Below are 21,542 nucleotides of genomic sequence, written 5' to 3' on the forward strand. Positions count from 1 at the left end.
AAGAGCTTCTCTGCCAAAGAAGCCAATTGAAGTGTTGGCCAAACAAAAGTGATTTCTCTTTGCTTCTGTGTTGAGATGCCTGGGAAGTGCTGCCAGAGCCAATTCCTAATCAGGCTTTTAGGAAGAGAATATTTGAGAGCCAAGTTGCCCTTTCATTTTGGATGCAGAAATGGGGAAACTGGGCCATCTTTTAGAATATTTGTCATTGATTTTTATGAAGCTGAAAGAATTCATGAAACTTAAAACGAGGAATCTAAAGGTAAGACTTTAGATAAACCCACCTCCACCATCAACAATGAGCTCAAGGAATCATTACAAATGCTCATTTATTTTTATAGGCAATAGTGCCCTCTTGCGTTAATTTCTGAATAAACTTTTGATGGCTTGGCTTGGCATAACCAGTGAGTTTTCAATTAATGATGCTAATTGAGGCAAAGAACCTCATAGGCACTGCAAGAACCAGAAAGCGTTTTTCAAATTTCACTGGATGGGAAAAAAACTATAAAATCACAGTGTCCAATAGAACCTCCTTTGGAAACGATGAGTACAATACCAACATGGCATTAGCCTGCAGATCAAGCCAACAAGCTATAGAAGAAAAAGGAATGTATAAAAGCAATAGGCATGATATGTACAATTCCTCTGGTGGAAATAGTGCTACCAAGAGTTTTCTTCGAAATAAGAAGTATATACCAGGAGTACAGGACCAGTTCTTCCATATAGCTGTGGAACAATAGGATTTGGTCCCTGTATAACATTGGAATCCAAAAAATATTTATTAACAGGTAAAACCACATTTGGTTAACATTCCTATTTGGTAATCAAACTAGGTGATTAAGCAGAACATCTCATTTACTGTTTGCCCATGTGGGAAAACCACTAACTACAGATGACTGGAAAACTTACCAAAGGCAACTAGTAGAACAGCTAGCTTAAGAATAATTTTGGAATCAACAGTGGCAAAGAAAGGTCAGCAACATTAAGGACCTGGAATGCATTGGGTCTATGTATGTCAAACCACAAGGAGGTCTAGGGAATGTTAAAGGATTTAAGAAACACATGGACTAGCTAGCTGTATATTCAACAATTTAAAAGTCAGAAGGTTCTTTTTGAGCCAAGGTCTTCAACCAGCTATATATGTGAGGGAATGCTATAAACAGAAAAACCTCTAGAATTAGTATTTGCATCTCTAACTCAAGGGGCCATCTTGGAATGTACACCATGTTGAAAAATCCATGGGATGTAATAATGACATTTTCAGTCAGAAAATTACACATCAGTGTTTTCATGCATGGGGCTATATAGGACAAAAGCTAAAATTTCAAATGATTAGCCAAAATCAACAAAATTATGAATTACCATGGTTGAAATCCCTAAATTTTACCACTGTAGGCTCTACGTTTTGATTTTTCAAGGGTTCATATTAGGATCTAAAATTCTTAGAATTGTTTTGATTGTTTTATACTTTAGCTGTAACATAAGATTGTGTTATAAAGGCTTTTAATGCCTTTTATTTTTAGCAAGTCTTCAACTATTTTAGAGAGCTACATGTGGTTCATTCTTAATCATTAGGAATATTAAGTCACTAATCTGCTTTAAACATTATTAATAAATTCTTCCAAAGAGAAACTAGTTCTGCTCCCTTTCTCAACAATACAATGTTAAGAAATTTATTGTCTCAAAAATAGCTTCTAGTAGGTTGAGTTCTTCATTAGTAAAAGTTTATATTACTATGTTTTCTATCATCTATCAGAATGATCAAAGTCTACAGAAGCCAACTGATTCCCTGAGAAAAGAATAATTGTTGATGTTCAGATGTGCTGTCTATCAGGAAATGAGCAGGTGTTTTTATACAAAGGCTTAAGAGACACACAACAAACCATCCTTACAACATAAATCTTTAATTAAACTGATATTGGTGAGTTAAAAAACATTCAGTGAGAAGATGACAGCTAGGGAAATAAGGTATCCTATGACTATTTATAATAAAATGCTTAAAATAAAAAAGAGTAAAAAAATCCATTGGCTTTTTGTAATTGAAGAGGGAAGACCAACCAAGTATTGCCTTCCCAGTTCTTGTAAATGTGAGACCACAGGAGAATAATTCTTATGTAAGAAGCACCAGGAAAAAAAACCAGTTAAGTTTCTGTGGTAAATTTTGTTTCTCAAAATTGTTGGGGAGTTTGCTCAGTAAGGGATGAACAGAAACAAGATGTAAAAATAATTAAAACAGGGGGCATCTGGTCTTAAGAGTTTCTTGTCTTGGAGAATAGAGCAAAAAAGAAACTACTCCATTGGATATTATAATTTAATATGTAACATGAAACTTTGAAATTCTTATTAAAGTGGCTAAAATGATCTATATTTTAAAATATCAAATAAGAACTTAGGGGACAAAAGTCAATAAATTTACTCTTAGTAGTAAAAATGTAAGAGGACAAATTCTCTCACATAAAATCTTGCTGTCTGTACTCAAGGTATTCTTACATTTTCTGTAAGAACTGATTCATTCCAGGTCACATCTAAATGACTCAACATTTTGAGCAAAAAGGTTGTTTACACAATATACACATTCTTTACTTACAGAGCAATAAGCTTAACACTTTTATATTAAAAACCTGGGATACAGTAGGATTAGTAGCACCATAAAAAATAATTCTTCCCCCAAACTGCAGTCTTTTATTTTACTCAGTGTGGTTCTTCTCTTAATTGAATTTTTAATGTGCTGTTTTAGTAACTGGGCAAAATATATAATCTTGATCTTGTAATCCGTGAAGAAGTCATTCTGGACCCCAAAAGTAAATTCACTTCCTTATTTCTTTCATAAAAAAAAAAATAAGAGGCCTTAATCTGGCACATTGCTGAGGTACATTTGAATCTTCATGGTCACTAGTCAGCATGCTCTCTTGGTCATATATAGTAGCACCATTGGTGACAGCAGTGGTAAAGTTGGGGAGAGTGAGACAATGCATCCTGGGAATTTCATATATAAGTCACATTTAAAAACAACAAATTCTTCACAATGTTATGTCCTCTTCATGCACACTTGACATCGGCTAATACGTGTCCTCAAGTCTCCTGCTTTCAGTGTTTCTGACTGAGGTTTGCTGGGAAATAAGGAAGACGACAATTAGAATCACCTTTTCTGACTTCAATGCTTTACCTTTCTGTTATTTCAATTCTGTTATTGATTCAAATCCACGCCCAAATATTATCTTTGTGTTAAGTGGCTCCACAGATTGACTCAGTGTTTTACTTCTGAGCAATATGACCTGGGAGTGACTCACATGGACCAAGAGTCACTACTGAATGAAGGTATTTTTGTGACTGATCTCCCACCAATGTTATCTTTGTATATTTGTTTCTTCCTCTCTTTCTGATACCTTTTTTGGTATTCCTAGAATGAACGCGATCCAGGTAACTGATGATCAATATTTGATAAGGACCATAAGAAAAGTACAAAGTAATGATAACTCAAAAGAACCATCACATAAGTCAATAAATGTAACCTGAAAACAAATTTCAGTAGATTGAAGTATCCTGAGATGCAAGTATTATGTGTGATCTTATGCATTCATCACACACTTGGATGAGAGCCTTTAAAATATTCTGGGGCCAGGTACAGTGGCACATGCCTATAATCCCAGTGGATCAGGAGGCTGAGGCAGGAGGATCCCAAATTTGAGACCAACCTCAGTAACTTAGTGATGCGTTAAGCAATTTAGCAAGACCCTATCTGAAAATAAAATAATAAAATGGGCTGGATATGTGACTCAGTGGTTAAGTGCCCCTGCAATAACTGGTACCAAAAAGCAAACAAAAAAGAAAGACAAAAACAAATCAAAAACCAAAAAAAAAAAAAAAGAAAGCATTCTGGGAAGATCATGGGATTGGAATTGAGTTAGAGAACACAGATCACAGCTTCAATTCCTGGGGTAGTCTCATTCTAGTAGATGAGCTGCTGATTTGTTATTGAGCAGGTCACATAAATTTCCTTGCCTCTCTTTTGTTACTGAAGGAAGATTAGTAAGCCACATATTCACCAATATTAGTCAGGTCTTTTTTTTCTGAACTGAGTCATATAGATGAGGAAAACAAGCAAGAAAAAAGGACCCAGTTCAATAAATCCCTAACCACACATGAATTTTCTCTTTCTTCCCTATCATCTCTGAAGGACGTTTTGGACCTGAACTAAAGCCATAAGTAACTTACCTGAACATGTCTGACACATCTACAGTTGCCAGCCAAAAGCTATAGGAGTTTGCATAGTAGTTACATGTTCCCCGCCCATGACATTCGATGAAGGGAGCTGAACGAAACTCTTCCAAACAGGATCCAGGGGAGGCCAGGGCTTGACCTGAGCCCTCTGCCCCTGCACTCGTATGCTAGAAAACACAAGGAAAATGTGCCACAATACCTATGTACCATAACAACTTAGTGAATATCCAGTGATGTGTAACTAGTTTAGTTTCACAAATTCAGGAGCAGAGGTAACAATAGTCTCCACATCAATGGTAGTCTACAGAAGCAAATAGATAGTTTATGAAAATATGTTACAGAAAATGTGTGAGGGGGACACAGTGCTTGGACAGAAGCTATCTGAGGTTCAAAATTCTTACTGTGCAAGTTATAGGAATTCCTCAAACTGGAGAGAAATAAACATATAATGGACAATGAGTTATGATGACAAAGGCAAGGAAGTCTGTTTCCTACCATCATGAAGGAATAACCAATCCACAGAGAATCCCATCCTTGAGGACAATGTGGAATCTGGATGGTCTGACTATGAACTGCAATCACCACAGCTGGAGCTTCACATACTACACATCTGGTAAAGGAAAGGGACAGAGAAGTATGTGGTAAATAGCAACACTGCTTCTTTGGAAGCCTTCCTGATAGGGAGGCCCATTAAAGTACCTTTGGGGCTCAGAAAAAGAGAAAGCAGCACTTTGAGAATTATGTTTGTATAAGCACTATCTTCTAATAGACATAAAAATTATAAACTGAAACTGTAAACTTTTTTTGAGGAAACTAGGAACCACTGCTATAATATTTTCACTTATTTTCTTAATTTAATTTTTACATTTTATTTGTTCTAATTACTTGTACATGACAGTAGAATGCATTTATACATTTTGATAGATCATACATAAATGGAGTGTAATCTTTCATTGTTCTGAGTATACATAATGTAGGAATACATCTATCATTCTTTATCAATTTGAAGCAGTTATTACTCCTGGTTCTCTGAGCATTTTTATCATGAATGGGTATTGAATCTTTTTGTCTAATTCTTTTTTTTTATTGTAAACAAATGGGATACATGTTGTTTCACTGTTTGTACATGGAGTCAAGACATACCATTTGTGTAATCATAAATTTACATAGGGTAATGTTGTTTGATTCATTCTGTTATTTTTTCCCTCCCCCCCACCCCTCCCACCCCTCTCTTCCCTCTATACAGTCCTTCCTTCTTCCATTCTTGTCCCCCTCCCTAACCCTAACCCTAAACCTAACCCTAACCCTAACACTAACCCCTCTCACCCTCCATTATGTGTCATCATTCGCTTATCAGCGAGATCATTCTTCCTTTGGTTTTTTGAGATTGGCTTATCTCACTTAGCATGATATCCTCCAATTTCATCCATTTGCCTGCAAATGCCATAATTTTATCATTCTTCATGGCGGAGTAATATTCCATTGTGTGTATATATATATATGTGTGTGTGTGTGTGTATATATATATATATATATATATATTGTGTGTATATATATATATATATATATATATATGCCACATTTTCTTTATCCATTCATCAACTGAAGGGCATCTAGGTTGGTTCCACAATCTGGCTATGGTGAATTGAGCAGCTATGAACATTGATGTGGCTGTATCTCTGTAGTATGCTGATTTTAAGTCCTTTGGGTATAGGCCGAGGAGTGGGATAGCTGGGTCAAATGGTGGTTCCATTCCAAGCTCTCTGAGGAATTTCCATACTGCTTTCCAGAGTGGCTGCACTCATTTGCAGCCCCACCAGCAATATATGAGTGTACCTTTTTCCCCATGTCCTCACCAACACCTATTGTTGCTTGTGTTCTTGATAATCGCCATCCTAATTGGGGTCAGATGGAATCTTAGGGTAGTTTTGATTTGCATTTCTCTTATTACTAGGGATGTTGAACATTTTTTCATATATCTGTTGATTGCTTGTAGATCATCTTCTGTGAAGTGTCTGTTCATTTCCTTAGCCCATTTGTTGACTGGGTTATTTGTATTTTTGGTATAGAGTTTTTTGAGTTCTTTATATATTTTGGAAATCAGTGCTCTATCTGAAGTGTGTGAGGCAAAGATTTTCTCCCACTCTGTAGGCTCTCTCTTCACATTGATGATAGTTTCCTTTGTTGAGAAAAAACTTTTACTTTGAATCTATCCCAGTTATTGATTCTTGCTTTTATTTCTTGGGCTATGGGAGTCCTGTTAAGGAAGTCTGATCCTAAGCCAACAAGTTGAAGGTTTGGACCTACTTTTTCTTCTATAAAATGCAGGGTCTCTGGTCTGATTCCGAGGTCCTTGATCCATTTTGAGTTGAGTTTTGTACAGGGTGAGAGATAGGGTTTTAATTTCATTCGGTTGCATATGGTTTTCCAGTTTTCCCAGCACCATTTGTTGAAGAGGCTATCTTTTCTACACTGCATATTTTTGGCCCCTTTGTCTAGTATGAGAAAATTGTATTTATTTGGGTTTGTGTCGATGTCCTCTATTCTGTACCACTGATCTACCTGTCTATTTTGGTACCAATACCATGTCATTTTTGTTACTATTGCTTTGTAGTAGAGTTGAAGATCTGGTATTGCGATACCCCCTGCTTCACTCTTTCTGCTAAGGATTGCTTTAGCTATTCTGGGTTTCTTATTCTTCCAGATGAATTTCATAATTGCTTGCTCTATTTCTGTAAGGTACGTCATTGGGATTTTAATTGGAATTGCATTGAATCTGTATAGCACTTTTGGTTGTATGGCCATTTTGACAATATTAATTCTGCCTATCCAAGAACATGGGAGATCTTTCCATCTTGTAAGGTTTTCTTTAATTTCTTTCTTTAGTGTTCTGTAGTTCTCATTGTACAGATCTTTCAACTCTTTTGTTAGATTGATTCCCAAGTATTTTATTTTTTTCGAGGCTATTGTGAATGGGGTAGTTTCCCTAACTTCTCTTTCTGAAGATTCATCACTTATGGATAAAAATGCATTGGATTTATGAGCATTGATCTTGTAACCTGCTACTTTACTGAATTCACTTATGAGTTCTAAAAGTTTTCTGGTGGAATTTCCAGGTTCCTCTAAATATATAATCATGTCATCAGCAAACAGGGATAGTTTGAGTTCTTCTTTTCCTGTTCGTATCCCTTTAATTTCTTTGGTTTGTCTAATTGCTCTGGCTAGCGTTTCAAGGACGATGTTGAATAGAAGTGGTGAAAGAGGGCATCCCTGCCTTGTTCCAGTTTTTAGGGGGAATGCTTTCAGTTTTTCACCATTTAGAATGATATTGGCCACGGACTTAGCGGAGATGGCCTTTACAATGTTAAGGAATGTTCCCACTATCCCTATTTTTTCTAGTGTTTTGAGCATGAAGGGCTGCTGTATTTTATTGAATGCTTTTCTGCATCTATCGAAATGATCATGTGATTCTTAACTTTAACTCTGTTGATATATGGTGAATGACATTTATTGATTTCTGGATGTTGAACCAACCTTGCATCCCTGGGATAAAACCCACTTGATCGTGGTGCACTGTCTTTTTAATATACTTTTGTATGCAATTTGCTAAAATTTTGTTGAGAATTTTTGCGTCGATGTTCATTAAGGATATTGGTCTGAAATTTTCTTTCCTCGAAGTGTCTCTGTCTGGTTTAGGTATCAGGGTGATATTGGCTTCATAGAATGAGTTTGGGAGGGTTCCCTCCTCTTCTATTTCATGGAATACTTTGAGGAGTATTGGAATGAGCTCTTCTTTAAAGGTTTTGTAGAACTCGGCTGAGAACCCATCTGGTCCTGACTTTTCTTTGTTGGTAGGCTTTTGATGATCTTTTCTATTTCATTGCTTGAAATTGATTTATTTAAGTTTTGTATGTCCTCCTGGTTCAGTTTAGGTAATTCATATGTCTCTAAAAACTTGTTGATGTCTTTGAGGTTTTCTGTTTTGTTGGAGTATAGATTTCCAAATAGCTTCTAATTATGTTTTGTATTTCACTCATGTCTGTAGTGATATTTTCTTGTTCATTCCGAATTTTAGTAATTTGAGTTTTCTCTCTCTTTCTCTTTGTTAGTGTGGCTAAGGGTTTATCAATTTTATTTATTTTTTCAAAGAACCAACTCTTTATTTTGTTAATTTTTTGATTGTTTCTTTTGTTTCAACATCGTTTATTTCAGCTCTGATTTTAACTATTTCCTGTCTTCTACTACTTTTGGTGTTGGTCAGCTCTTCTTTTCTAGGGCTTTGAGCTATAGTGTTAAGTCGTTTATTTGTTGATTTTTACTTCTTTTGTTGAATGCACTCCATGAAATAAATCTTCCTCTAAGTACTGCTTTCATAGTGTCCCAGAGATTTTGATATGATGTGTCTTTGCTCTCGTTTACGTCTAAGCATTTTTTTATTTCCCCCTGATGTCTTCTGTTATCCATTCATCATATAATAACATATTATTTAATCTCCAGGTCTTGGAGAAGTTTCTGATTTTTATTCTGTCATTGATTTCTAATTTCAATCCATTATGATCTGACAGAATACAAGGTAGTATCTCTAATTTCTTGTATTTGCTAACAGGAGCTTTGTGGCCCAATATATGGTCTATTTTAGAGAAGGATCCATGTGCTGCTGAGAAGAAAGTGTATTTTCACTTTACATTCTGCCCTAATTGTTTTGTACTCAAACTCCTATAGTCAATGTCATAAGTGCTCTAAGAGTCTGATTTAGTATATTGCATATACTACTTGCTATCAAAGTGCTCCAGGAGAGAGCAGACATTTAGTGATGCTACAGCTGTGGTAAGAACCATGTTTGGTAAGCTGGATGAGACACAAGCAGATGCTTGCTTAACCTCTGCTCATTAGTCTTAGTCCAAAGGACACTTATTAACCATTTGGCCATATCCACATAAGTACAGCATATCCATAATGGTGGGCAGGGGCCCAGGCACTTGGAAATGTGGCCAAAAATTCAAAATCAAGTAAAACAGCAAGACAGTAAATACAACTGAGTCTACCTGATTGTTAATAAGGGGACCTGTCCAAGTATGAGTAAGCCAAACTTAGCCCAGTTTGCCTACATGTTACATTTAGAGGTCTTTACTCCTCAAAGTTGAGATTGACATCAACTATTGGTCACATAAGCAAGCACACACATATTCTCTAAGGATTTAGGCAAATATATTTAAAAGGACATTTTGAATTTAATAATAAGGCTGAATGAGGTTTAATTTTTATGTTCACTGTTACAAGAACTATACTCCAGTGATTCATCCTTTACAGTTATTAGAACCCTAGATCATGATGAGAATAAAAGTGCCAATATCCAACATTCCTGGGAGATTGAGCTAAATAGGGTTCCAAGGCTACAAAACCCCAGGAAATCCCTATTAAAAGTACCATTCTCCCCTTAGTTACTCATAGGCCAAATCTTAGCCATCACTTTCTCCTTCCCACAGCTAATCAACTGTCAAATCCTTTCTAACCTAATGATGTGATACATGTTCCCCACTGGAAGATCTAATGCATTCACATCAGGACTATGGCAATAACATCCAATCTAACTGATCTCTCTACCTCATGACTATGCCTTCAGTAATACATGTTGTAAACTGATGACTCTTTAATCTTCCCTGAGGTATAGTTCAAAAATTTGGGAGTCTCCTCATAATATACCAACTAAATTCTATGCTACGATTTGGTCCTGAAAGTATTCTACCATCTGGGCCCATGCTAACTTTCTAATCATTTCTATACATGCAACTGTTAAATACTATGTCCTAGCCACATTAATCTATTACTCATTCTCATTTTCTCTGCCTACTTATATCTTTTCCTTTTATAATGGCCTGTTCCTCAAATTCTTTTAATCCATCATCAAGGACAGACCAGTTTAAATACATTTCTTCCATACAGCATGTATTTCTCCAGTTGGAATTGAATCCATTCCCCTATGCTTTTAATGTTTCTACTTGATCCGTCATAGCACTGAGCTCAAGACTGTCATATATCAGATTAGTTTAAGTATATTTACTAATGACTAGACTGTAGTTTTTTTATATTACACTATGTATTTCATAGGACCTGGTGAAAAGCAGATCCCCAATAAGTACAGATCAAACTAAATACCAAATTGAATATTAAAAAGCAGCATTGTTTATTTAACTGGGAGGAATATCATAAGATAATTAGTTGTAGACTAATTTCTGACTAGCTAAACTAACTGGGGATTGGTAAAATCAAAAGTTAAACCAGTGCCTCACCGACTAATGAATGGCTGGATGTTCTGGCCCTTCAGGGGTTCCATGCTCATTGGCATGGGCTCTGGTGTGGAAAGCCAGTAAGAGTAGTCATTTCTTGAAGCAAAGTTGCAGACATTATTGATGTTGCAGAACATGAAAGGCATGGTACTAAAGCGACGAAGGCAGCTACCAGCTGTCCCTAGGAAGAATTGGAAAGAGAAAGATGAAGGGTTGCATTATGATGATTCTTTAGTTTCTTCTAAAACAATTAACAAACAACCTTCAAAAAGAAAGACAGCATTTCTTAGATAATACATGCACTTTATTTCTTAAATTCTAAGATTTACTCACATTTTAACATTTCTAAAATCAGGATATATTTTACAATTTATGCAGAGATTTATTGTTGTTATCTCATTACATATTTCCCAGTGCTGTTTTTAAACTGGTGATGAATCTTATAAACAATAATATATTATGGAAAATATTTAGTAATTTATTATGTAAAAGTGAAAGATGCACACTGAATCCTTATATTAATATTTCCTACTCCAGGGTGTCCTCTTTTCTATGACATTTCCATGTGTCTTGTGTGGGTTAGCAATTTCTTTAAACTTGGAGACAATAATAGTGCTGACCAATTGGTACAGCAAACCCACAGATAGGTTTGGAGGTGAATAGTAAGAAGGAAAAAAAATAAGAGAGGGGAGAAGGAAAAAACACAGAAAGAGAAAACAGAGAAAAGGAAATAGACTTTGAATTTCAGAATAGGTAGAGGCAATAAACATTATCTTCTCTAGTAAGTGACTCTTTGTTTTCATTGACTTCCAAAAAGTTAGGTACCCTCTCACATATGATATCTATGTTTTTGATCAGAAGTTAAACTGATACCATGCAAGTATTAAGCTATTCGTTATTGTCTCTCAGCTCCAAATCCACCCTTTATAATCAATCTACTTAATAATAACAGAGGCTACAAACAACATTTCTACATTGCCAGTTGTCATTGCTGGTATTTTGTGAATGTTGATATTTAAAAACACATTTTTGAATCACTTTTAAATATATCAAATGTAAAGACTTGAAATTTAACATTACCATTTAAAAATGCATAAAATCACTTTAACAGTTGGAAATTATACATCATTCCTTTTGTTTTTGGAAATTATATTTTGATTCTATTACTTTCACACAGTTTAATCCTAATGCATTTTTTTAATTTTGGGGAGTCTTTTATTGATCATCCTATTATCATCCTATTTTTGTTACTGAAACAAAAATTTAAATAAAATAACTTTGTAAAACTTTCCATGATGATTGATAGTGTTTATGGGTTGAGTATTTCTTTTTATTTACTTATACTTTTATTTTGCAGTACTGGAAATTGAACCCATGTGTACCTTAACACTGAGTTACATCACCAGTCCTTTTCATTTATTTATTTATTTATTTTAATTTTTTTAGATGTTGATTGTTGATAGACATTTATTTTATTCATTTATTTATATGCAGTGCTGAGAGTCGAACCCAGTGCCTCACACATGCTAGGCAAGGGCTCTACCACTGAGCAACCAACCCCAGCCCCTCCTTTTTATTTTTGAGACAGGGTCTTACTAAGTTGCTGAGGCTGCCTGCGAACTTGCCATCCTCCAGCCTCAGTCTCCCATGTTGCTGGACTGACAGGTATGTGCCACCATGCCCAGTTTTAAATATTTTATTTTCATTGTAAGCCAGACTCTGTCAGTGAAGAGAGTACAAAAAAGGAGAATTTTGTGGGAGAAAGACTAGACAAAATTATCTAAAGACATTAAATTAACTAGCAAGGCCTCAAGCATGCTAGGCAAGCACTCTACTACTGAGCCACATTTCCAGCCCTGCATTACTTTTTATGATTTCATAGTGCTTGAAAACCTCTAATGGTTTTCTATAAACCTGATAGATCATTATGATCATTATTAATTCACAAATGATTAAAAATAAATGACATTGTAAATTTTGATAACTACTAAACAAAAAGCAAACTTTTATTACAAATAGATTTGTTTTCTCTCTATTTCTTCTTTCTTTGAGGTGCTGAGGACTGAACTCAGGGCCTCATGGATGCTAGGCATGCTATCACTGAGCAACACCACTAGCCCCCAAAATATATTTCTTAATGAGATGGATCAGAACCAAGTATTATAGAATTTCAGTAAATGCAGACTTTAACAAGATCATTATCTTGTATTGTCTCTTTGAATTTTAAATTTCACAGTGCTTAAAATTTCTCATGGTTTCATATTAACCTGACAGGTTAGAGTTGAAGTTTACAAGTTTGATTATAAGTGAGGCTGTATCAGTGAAGAGAGAATGGGAAAAAAAGGAGAAAAATTTTATGGGAGAAGGACTAGAGAAAAAATATTTAAAGATATGATTTAATTAATTAGATATTTAATATTAAACTTGTCTAAAATAACATTAATGAAGATTTGTCAATTGTAAAATTAAAAAGGATGTAACGTGAAGCAAAAGAGGAAAAGAAAACAAGAAAGATGAAAAGGAGAAAAATAATAGGAAGACAAGAGAAGAGGGAAAAGAAAGATGGGCAAACTTCTTTCTGCTTTATTTGGGTACATAAATTTATCTATGGCCATTGACTTTCCCTTTTCTTCTAGTCTGATGAGCCGTAATTGGCTGGTGGGTCATCCCTATATACCTTGGGAACAGAGTGAGCAGAGCATAACTCTGGGGTTCTACTCCTAAAATGTTTTCATAAAATGAATGGCCCAGCCAATGAGACGTCAAGAAGCCTCCAACTATAGACATCCCAGAAACTAGGAACTCAGACTATCTTAAAATGTATTTATGCAGGCAAATGTGACAGTGAATCCTAAATAGCAGCCCTAGGTCAAATAATGAGATCTCAACATCCAACATCAAAATTCTAGAAAACAAATGTTGGGGAATCAAAGAGTCCTTGAAAGTCATCAGTCCAGCTTCATTCCATCAACCAAGCTGTCCATACCAGAAGAGAAAGATACATGGTAACACGTTAAATAAACTAGATTCTATATGGAAATGTGATGTTTTATATAACTTTAAATTGTTCTGATAATATTTTATAAAGCTAAGGCACTGTTTTAGAAACTACAAACTAGCATAATTAAGCACTGACCTTACTTTCTTTGATCTAGGAACCTAAGAGTCTCTTCAGAATTTATCTTTCAACTTGATGAAGACCAGTCTCAGAGAAGAGGAAACAATCTTCTATGACAGTTTATAAATACTGCCCACTCAGGCAGCTGCTATACTGTAGAGAGCAGTTTAATTTCCTTAGTAACTAAGCTAACTGAAAGTAAATGTGGCCCTTTCGAAAATGCTTTGCTTAAGGCCAAGGAATGTACCTCATACTAGCTAATTAATGCCTTTAGGTTATATTTAAATATTACTTATTTAAAAATCACAGGAAATACATTCAGTTGCCCTTGACATGGTCTGCAATTTCAAATCCCCAAAAGAAAAGGGTGACCTACTTTGCCAAGTTTACCCTAGAACCCTATAGGATTTTCAAAACAAAAATGCACAATAAGAAATAAGACACCAATTATCTTACCTAAGTCTTGACCATGGGCTCTTTTATTTCCTTGCACATACAGGAGAGAAAAGCCTTCATAGATCTGGACTGTTCCCTGTGGGCATTGGGGTGCATCAGTTGTTTGGCTGTGGCGTGTGATGAGGAATCCATGAGCAATAGAGGAGGTTCCTGGAGGACCTGGGGGACCTTGCAATCCATCTGGTCCTGGGGGACCATCCAAACCACGAGTACCTATTTCCATGAAACCATCAGTATACAAGACAGAGAAAGAGCTGACCCACTATATGGCTGTTGACAAAACATAGTGACCTCATTTAATTAGTAAATTTATTCAATATTTATAATGTCTACAAAGGCATAATATTTCATAAACAACAATTACAAGTAACAAACATATGGTTTCTGTCCTCAAAGAGATTTAAATGTATTTCTTTTTCCTCTAGTATTGCTTGAAGACACTAAAATAGTAGGTTAATGAAACTACAGATGGGAATAAGTGATGCTTTTTTGGGGAGCCTGTATATTATCTATTCTCTTGCTATATACTAAAGGAGTTTTTATCCCATGACCAAATTTCAACCTGCTGTTTTGTTCCTCAAGGAAAAAGGAAGGGTACTGTTTCTATAGGTCTATCAGCTGTAGTGCTGAAAAACACTTTCCTGTGAATCTGAGTAATTCTTCTCAGGCACACCTTGATGCTTAGAAAAGAGGCAGAGTATTTAAGAAGCCTTTTCAAAATGCCTATTTATTTTTTAAGTTTTTTTGTTTGTTTATTTATTGGTACTGAAGATTGAGCCCAGGGGCACTTTACATTGAGCTATATCCACAGACGTTTTTATTTTTTATTTAGAGACAGGGTTTCATTAAATTGCTGTGGCTGGCCTTGAACTTGGAATCCTCCTGCCTCAACTTCCACAGGTGCTGGAATTGCAGATGTGTGCCATGGTGCTTGGCCAAAACTACCTATTTCAATCTATCACTGGCTCCCCTTTGCCATTTAGCCTCTTGATTTGAGTTTACTTAAATTTTGCTTTGTATACAGGTGTTTAACCACTATGTATGTATAGACTTGTATTTTTTAAAAAACTTCATAGCAATGCCTGTGAGGAGGATGACACCAACTTGTTTTTTCCTTGGAAATATGAAAGTAATAGATTGGAAAGCTTATGGTTCTAGGAAGGCCATATGCATTACCACTCTGCCTTGTTGCCACTGATATTTTTGCCAATACAAATTCTTTATGCTTATATTATTTAAAGATATATTTATAATCAAGAGTTGCTAACATACATCAAGAGTCTACTGAGTTTATGATCTTCTATTCCTATGTTAGCAATCTTTCGTTAGTATTTTTAAATATTACAAGTTGACTCAAATTCTTTTTGGAAATAGGTTGACTACAGATGGAAATTTAGTAGATACCAGACTCAATATTATCAGGAGCACCTTATTATTGAGTGACCTCCAATATATGCATATCAATATATCCTCTCAGCATGAGATGTCATCTTGACTGTCAAAGGTCTATGGGGATCACTTAAACATTTCATTTACACGTACTACGATTTGGGAGTGACATTATAACTTCCTGTGATATTTTCAAATGTGGAAGGATTCATTAATAGTTCCAAGTTGGTCAGGGGATTTAAAGCAACACATTGAAACAAGCAGAATAGGTAATTACATCGAGTACCTGAAGGAAGATATCAGTTTTCCAGTGCTCTACACACATAAATAAAAGCAACCATTTGTGGCAAATCTGCTGGGACTTGCCTTCCTATTTTTTTCCAGCTCTAGATTCACCAGCCAGCTCTGTTTATCAAAAGGAAGATCTCATAGCTCTAAGTGGAGGCCTATATCCTGAGGCCTCGCAGACTTAAAAGAGCACCACCAACAGTACTGTTTTAGTTGTCTTACCTGGCTGACCTGGCAGACCTGGGTCTCCTTTGCGCCCTCCGGCACCATCAAAGCCAGGGAGCCCATTGCGTCCAGGATCTCCTGGAGGGCCAATTGGACCTATGGGAAAAGAAATGGGGTTTTCAAATGTGGTTAGAAAAAGTCTACATCCAGATAGATCTAGCACACTTAAAGTTCTTGAGACACTAAATTCAAATTCTGTTTTTATCTTAAATCAAGAGAAATGAAGAAATAACTCAGACAAAAAAAGCAGACAAGGATTCAGCCTTAGTTTAAACATTCCATTTGCCTCTAAGGAGATCCCCTTAATATGGTAGTTGTGGTCTCTTCACCTTCAGAACCAGACAGAAATGCAGGTCACAATTTTTGTTATCTATCCCACCACTGGTAGGCAGTAAAGTCAGGCACACTCAATTTATGGAAACCCAGAACTCAATAAAGGGGAAAAGATTGAAGCTAGTTATATAATCAAAGTTGGCTCTAAGCATAGGTTCAAATGGCCAAGAAGACCAAAGTTAGTTTTAAATCAAGGGGGAAAGTGGAGCAGGTCTGTAATCCTAGTGATTCAAGAGGCTGAGGCAGTAGGATCAAAAGTTTGAGGCCAGCCTGGGTAATTTAGAAAGAACCTATCTCGAAAATAGAATAGAAAAAATAAAATAAAATAAAATAAAAAGGGCTGGGTATATAATTCTTTGGTAGAGAATCCAGGGTTCAATCTCCAGTATTGCAGAAAAAGAAAAGGTCAAGGTAGGTCTGGGGAAGTAGTTAAGTGGTCCAGCACATGCATGAAGCCCTGTGTTTGATAGCAGGTTCCATTTCCAGCACCACATCTTTCTACTGGGTAAGGTGGAGAAAGCACTAGACCGTAAGTGCATTTCCATTTCATTACAGGGTTTTTAGCATTAGTCTTTCAAATGAGAATGACCAGAAGAGCTAAATGGAATCCACTAGCCTAAAAGAAATTTCAGCATAAGAAATTAACATTTCTAAGTAAAAAGAAAATGGGACCTGTGATAGTCTAGTATTTTACTAGTTGCTGAGACTCTATTATCAGAGACAAAAATGACATGTTATAGGGAAACCTGTAAAATGTTTTCAAGTAGACAGGCCTAAAACCATGATCGACAAAGGTACCTGGTAAACCTTGAGGGCCTGGTAGTCCTGGTGGACCTTTTAATCCAGGCTGGCCAGGGATCCCTGGAGGACCAGCATCTCCTTTGATTACAATACTTTGTCCTGAAGGACCAGGTAATCCAGGAGGACCTAAGAGGCATAGCATACAAATGTGAAGGTGGGGAAGAGAAAAGTCAGAAGAAATGGATGCCAAAGTGACCTAAGATGAATATAAGAATTGGTATGAAAGAAAGAAGTTATTTGTATTTGACTGCTGCCCTATCAACATAAATCTGTTGGGAACACTACCATTAACTCACCCAGGAGACAGAAAAATAATTCTCTTAGGGCCAATAGATAAAATGGGCATATTTTCCCTATTTTTTGAGCCTTGAACATTACTCAGTTACTAGAAAGTCTAATCTATTATGAAGCTGCAAACACTGTCAGGGGAAGACAATCTCATTCCCTGACAAGTCCATTCTGCTTCTGATATTATTTGCAGTTCTTTACTTGTACTTATGAAGGGACCCAGTGAATTAGTAGGGAAATTTAGCAGATACCCTCTTTTATAGTTTATAGGAAACGTCCACAAGCCTCTTAGCAAGACAAACTGTTTTAATATAAAAATAAACAAACATACATATGTGACTTGTTCTTGTGATCTGCTCAATTGAAAGTGTAAAAGCCAATAAAATCTCAATTAAAGCATTCTTGTGGATCCTGTATCTAAAATATAAAAGGTCTACTATCAACATTACATTAATAAAATAGTTTAAAACATTAGTGAACTGTGGATTTAGATGCACGACGGTCTGACTGAATGATAGAATGCAAACTTTCAAGTTCTTTAATGTGTCTAAGCATCAGTCATAACTAACTTCAGGAATAATTCTTACCTGGGGGTCCGATAAGACCTGGTTCCCCCTCAGGGCCAGTTGAACCAGGCACTCCAATGGGTCCTTTCATGCCTGAAAAGAAGGTACATATAATTGTACATCAAAGCAATAGAGGCAGTCTTTACTCAGACTAATCAGAAAATGGGTATCTTGTCCCAAAAGAGTTTCACTTAAAGGAAAATGTCAAAACATCTCTTCAAATACCTGGGAATCCTGGAACACCAGGGAGACCAGGATCTCCTTTCATTCCATTAAGACCTGGCCGGCCAGGATTACCCTAAATAAATAAAATCATCATTGTTAGAAAAAGTTGAGGGGAGGAAGGGGAGTGAGGGTAGAGGTAATGGAAAATGGTTCATAGCACTGTTTCTAGAGTGCTTCTTGATTCAAATCCCACCTTCGCCTCTCATTACTTTGTGGGACTTGAGTTGATTAATCTCTTTGATTCATAGTTTTCTCATCTTTATCATGGAGAAAATAATAGTTCATCTACTTCATGCAGTACCAGTGATGTTTAAATGAGATAGTTCATATTAACTGCTCAGAAAATTGGTCGGCATGTGGGACATTTTTAATAATTGTTATTATTTAATTATTAACAAACACTTCCTTTTTAGTGTAGATTTGAGGTGATGAATGCTTCAATTAGAGTCATATAGAAAAAATAAAGTTTGAAAGACTTAGTAGCAAATGTATTATAGGACCTGTTATTTAATTAGGTTAGAGAGTCATAAAAAGTGTGGAAAGAAAAAGAGTAGAAAATTGCTTTAGAATGAATCTAAAGGAAGAATATAGAATAGCAAGGTCATTTAAAAGTCTGCTGCAGTTGGATCTGGTGACACGTGACTATAATCATAGCAACTTGGGAGGCTGAGCCAAGAGGATTGCAAGTTTGAGGTCAGCCTCAGCAACTTTGAGACACCCTGCCTGAGAATATGAAATAAAAAGGGCTGCGAATGGAGCTCAGTGGCAGAGTGCCCCTGGGTTCAATCTCTAGTACTAGAAAAACAAGAATATGATATAGGGGGGTTTTTTCTTGATGAAAGATGCTCCTAGGTATTGGGTCCTAGAGGCTTTTGCATTAGTCCAAATGTGGAATAATGAAACTCAGAATAGCAGGAATGAAAAAGGGGTAAGTCAAGAACATCTTATACCAAACTATAAGAAAATGCCAAAGAAAAGGTGACAGAAAGTCATAGGATCCAGTTCAAAGGGTCTTTCAAATGTGGGACAATAGGAGCATGAAATAAATAATGATGGTTCAAAAATCTGTAAATCATTGAAAAAAAACCAAAAATTCTTGAGTCTATATTGACATGAAGTTTGTCAATAAATAGGAGCAGGCAGGGCTCTTGCTTACAGTAGGGTTGACTGGTATATGTGGAGGGAATGATAGAGTTGGGGAAATCATGACATTGCCACCATTCCAACAGAAATGGGTTGAGGCAAAAATCATTGATAGATGTTAAATGTAGGGAAATTTTCATGAGGAACAGTATATTTGCATGATCTGTCCTTTCCTCCAGTTTTGCTTATTACTTTTAAGGGGAAAAATAGCAACCACACAGAGGAGAATTTGGACAACTTGACTGGGTTTTCAAAATTAAAATGACAAATGAGGAGCAAATGGACACTGGGTCTCCTTATCTTTTACCCTGAGATAGACACAATATCACTCATGTAGTATTCCACCCGAGGATGCATAACCTGAATTTAATTAAGAAGAAACATCAGACAAAAGGAGTATTCTATTTTTTAAATGGGAGAAGACTACAATTTTTTGAATTATTCATTTGTATATTGGTACTTGAGATTGAACCCAAAGGGCTTTACCACTGAGCTGTATCTCAAGTACTTTTATTTTCATTTTTTAAAATTTTGAGACAGGGTCTCCCTAAGGACCTTGATAAATTCCTTAGGCTGGCCTTGAACTTGTAATCCTCCTTCTTTAGCCTCCAAGTAGCTGGATTACAGGCATGCACCATCATGCCTGGATGCAGAAAATATATATATATATATATATATATATATATGCTTTTTTTAATGTTAAGGTGATAAAAGAAAAAAAAAAGAGGCTTAAGAACCATTTCAGATTAAAAGAGACTACGGAGACATGATAATCACATGATTTGGTATAGATCCTATACTAGAGGAAGAAGTGCTAAAAAGGACATTACTAGATCAACTGAAATGATTGGGATAATTAAAGGTAGAAATTAAAGTACTATTTTTGTGATCAATTTTCTGAAATTGATAACTATACTATATGGTTACTTAATATGACATTTAAAAAAATTTAGTTGCAGATGGACACAATACCTTTATTTTATTTATTCATTTTATGTGGTGCTGAGGATCAAACCCAGTGCATCACACAAGCTAGGCAAGCCCTCTACCACTGAACCACAACCCCAACCCCTTAAGATAGCATTTTTAATCTTAGTAAATATGTACTAAAGCATTTATTGGTAAAATACTGTAACAGATGCAACTACTCTATTGTTTTAGGAAGTACATGTTTGTATATACTTATGTGTATGCATATATATTTACACGAACACGTACATACATGATACAAAGAAAGCAAATGGGGCAAAATATATCAGTCAGTAGACTTTAATGTAGAGGCACATGGGAGAAGAATGAGATAGGGAGCAAATAAAGAATAAATAAAGAGAGGACTGAACTTTCAAGCCTATGTAACTAGCAGAAGCGTGATGATGCCCTGGGGAAAAGGTTAGGTACTGGAAAACTTTAAGAGCCACTACCTTCTAGATGAATTTTTTTCCTGCTATAAAGTAACCTTCACAGTTAGAAGACAGCCAAGACTGTGAAATCTACCAACAATTTGATTGAATAAATGAAAGCAGATTTGAGGATTCATAAAGAAGTATATGACCCTCTGGATCACTGAAACCAAGGCAGAAAGCATAGGAGTGGATATGCTATTGTTGTTTTTTATAGGTGCAGATGGAAAACCAGGGTGTCTATTTTCCTCATAGACAAAAAGTATAGGTGTGCAAAGGAACAGAAATTTGACCCTAACTATGTAATTTCAAAGTCTAAAATATTCCTACTTACCATAATTTCTTTCCTATGGACTCATGCACGTGCAATGTTCTGATATATGTGTCTCCTTTGCATAAATTTGCTTTCACTGAAAGTGAAGTATTTTTTGAAGAATCCTTTATTTAGTTGGAAAACTAAAGGAAACTTTCCTTCTCCATTTTTTTAGTTCACCAGTGAGCAATACTTAGAGCTTTGTCAGATGAATGCTAATTAGAATGTTACAGCTTAGAATTCTCATTTTGAAAGGAAACACCCATACTTCTCTCTCAAATATCTATTCCCATTTCCTACCGGAAGTCCTGGTGGTCCTTGATCTCCTTTCAAACCAGGCAAGCCAGGTGGTCCAGGTGGACCTGGGTTTCCCCTCTCTCCTTTAATACCTCCATTTCCAGGGAGACCCCGGGGACCTTCTGGTCCTGGTAGACCTTGATAATGCATAACAAATGACCACATTTCAGTATAGTATATGAGCGAGTAGCATAA

At 35.9% G+C, this 21,542-nt stretch overlaps 1 protein-coding gene across 1 annotated transcript in view; it reads right to left on the reverse strand.

The window, feature by feature from the left end:
• Positions 1-2,152: 2,152 nt before the first annotated feature.
• COL4A5 (collagen type IV alpha 5 chain) overlaps positions 2,153-21,542 on the reverse strand; it is a 227,026-nt gene continuing 207,636 nt past the window's right edge. The window contains exons 42-51 of the mRNA XM_079124399.1: positions 21,351-21,484; positions 18,195-18,267; positions 17,991-18,062; positions 17,113-17,241; positions 15,979-16,077; positions 14,080-14,292; positions 10,509-10,686; positions 4,714-4,828; positions 4,213-4,385; positions 2,153-3,107 (exon numbers count right to left, since the gene is read on the reverse strand). Of these exons, the coding sequence (XP_078980525.1) occupies positions 3,026-3,107; positions 4,213-4,385; positions 4,714-4,828; positions 10,509-10,686; positions 14,080-14,292; positions 15,979-16,077; positions 17,113-17,241; positions 17,991-18,062; positions 18,195-18,267; positions 21,351-21,484 (1,268 nt within the window). The 3' untranslated portion in view covers positions 2,153-3,025. The remainder of the gene's footprint in view (positions 3,108-4,212; positions 4,386-4,713; positions 4,829-10,508; positions 10,687-14,079; positions 14,293-15,978; positions 16,078-17,112; positions 17,242-17,990; positions 18,063-18,194; positions 18,268-21,350; positions 21,485-21,542) is intronic.

Source organism: Sciurus vulgaris (genome assembly GCF_902686455.1).
Source record: "Sciurus vulgaris genome assembly, chromosome: X".
Taxonomy (NCBI): domain Eukaryota; kingdom Metazoa; phylum Chordata; class Mammalia; order Rodentia; family Sciuridae; genus Sciurus; species Sciurus vulgaris.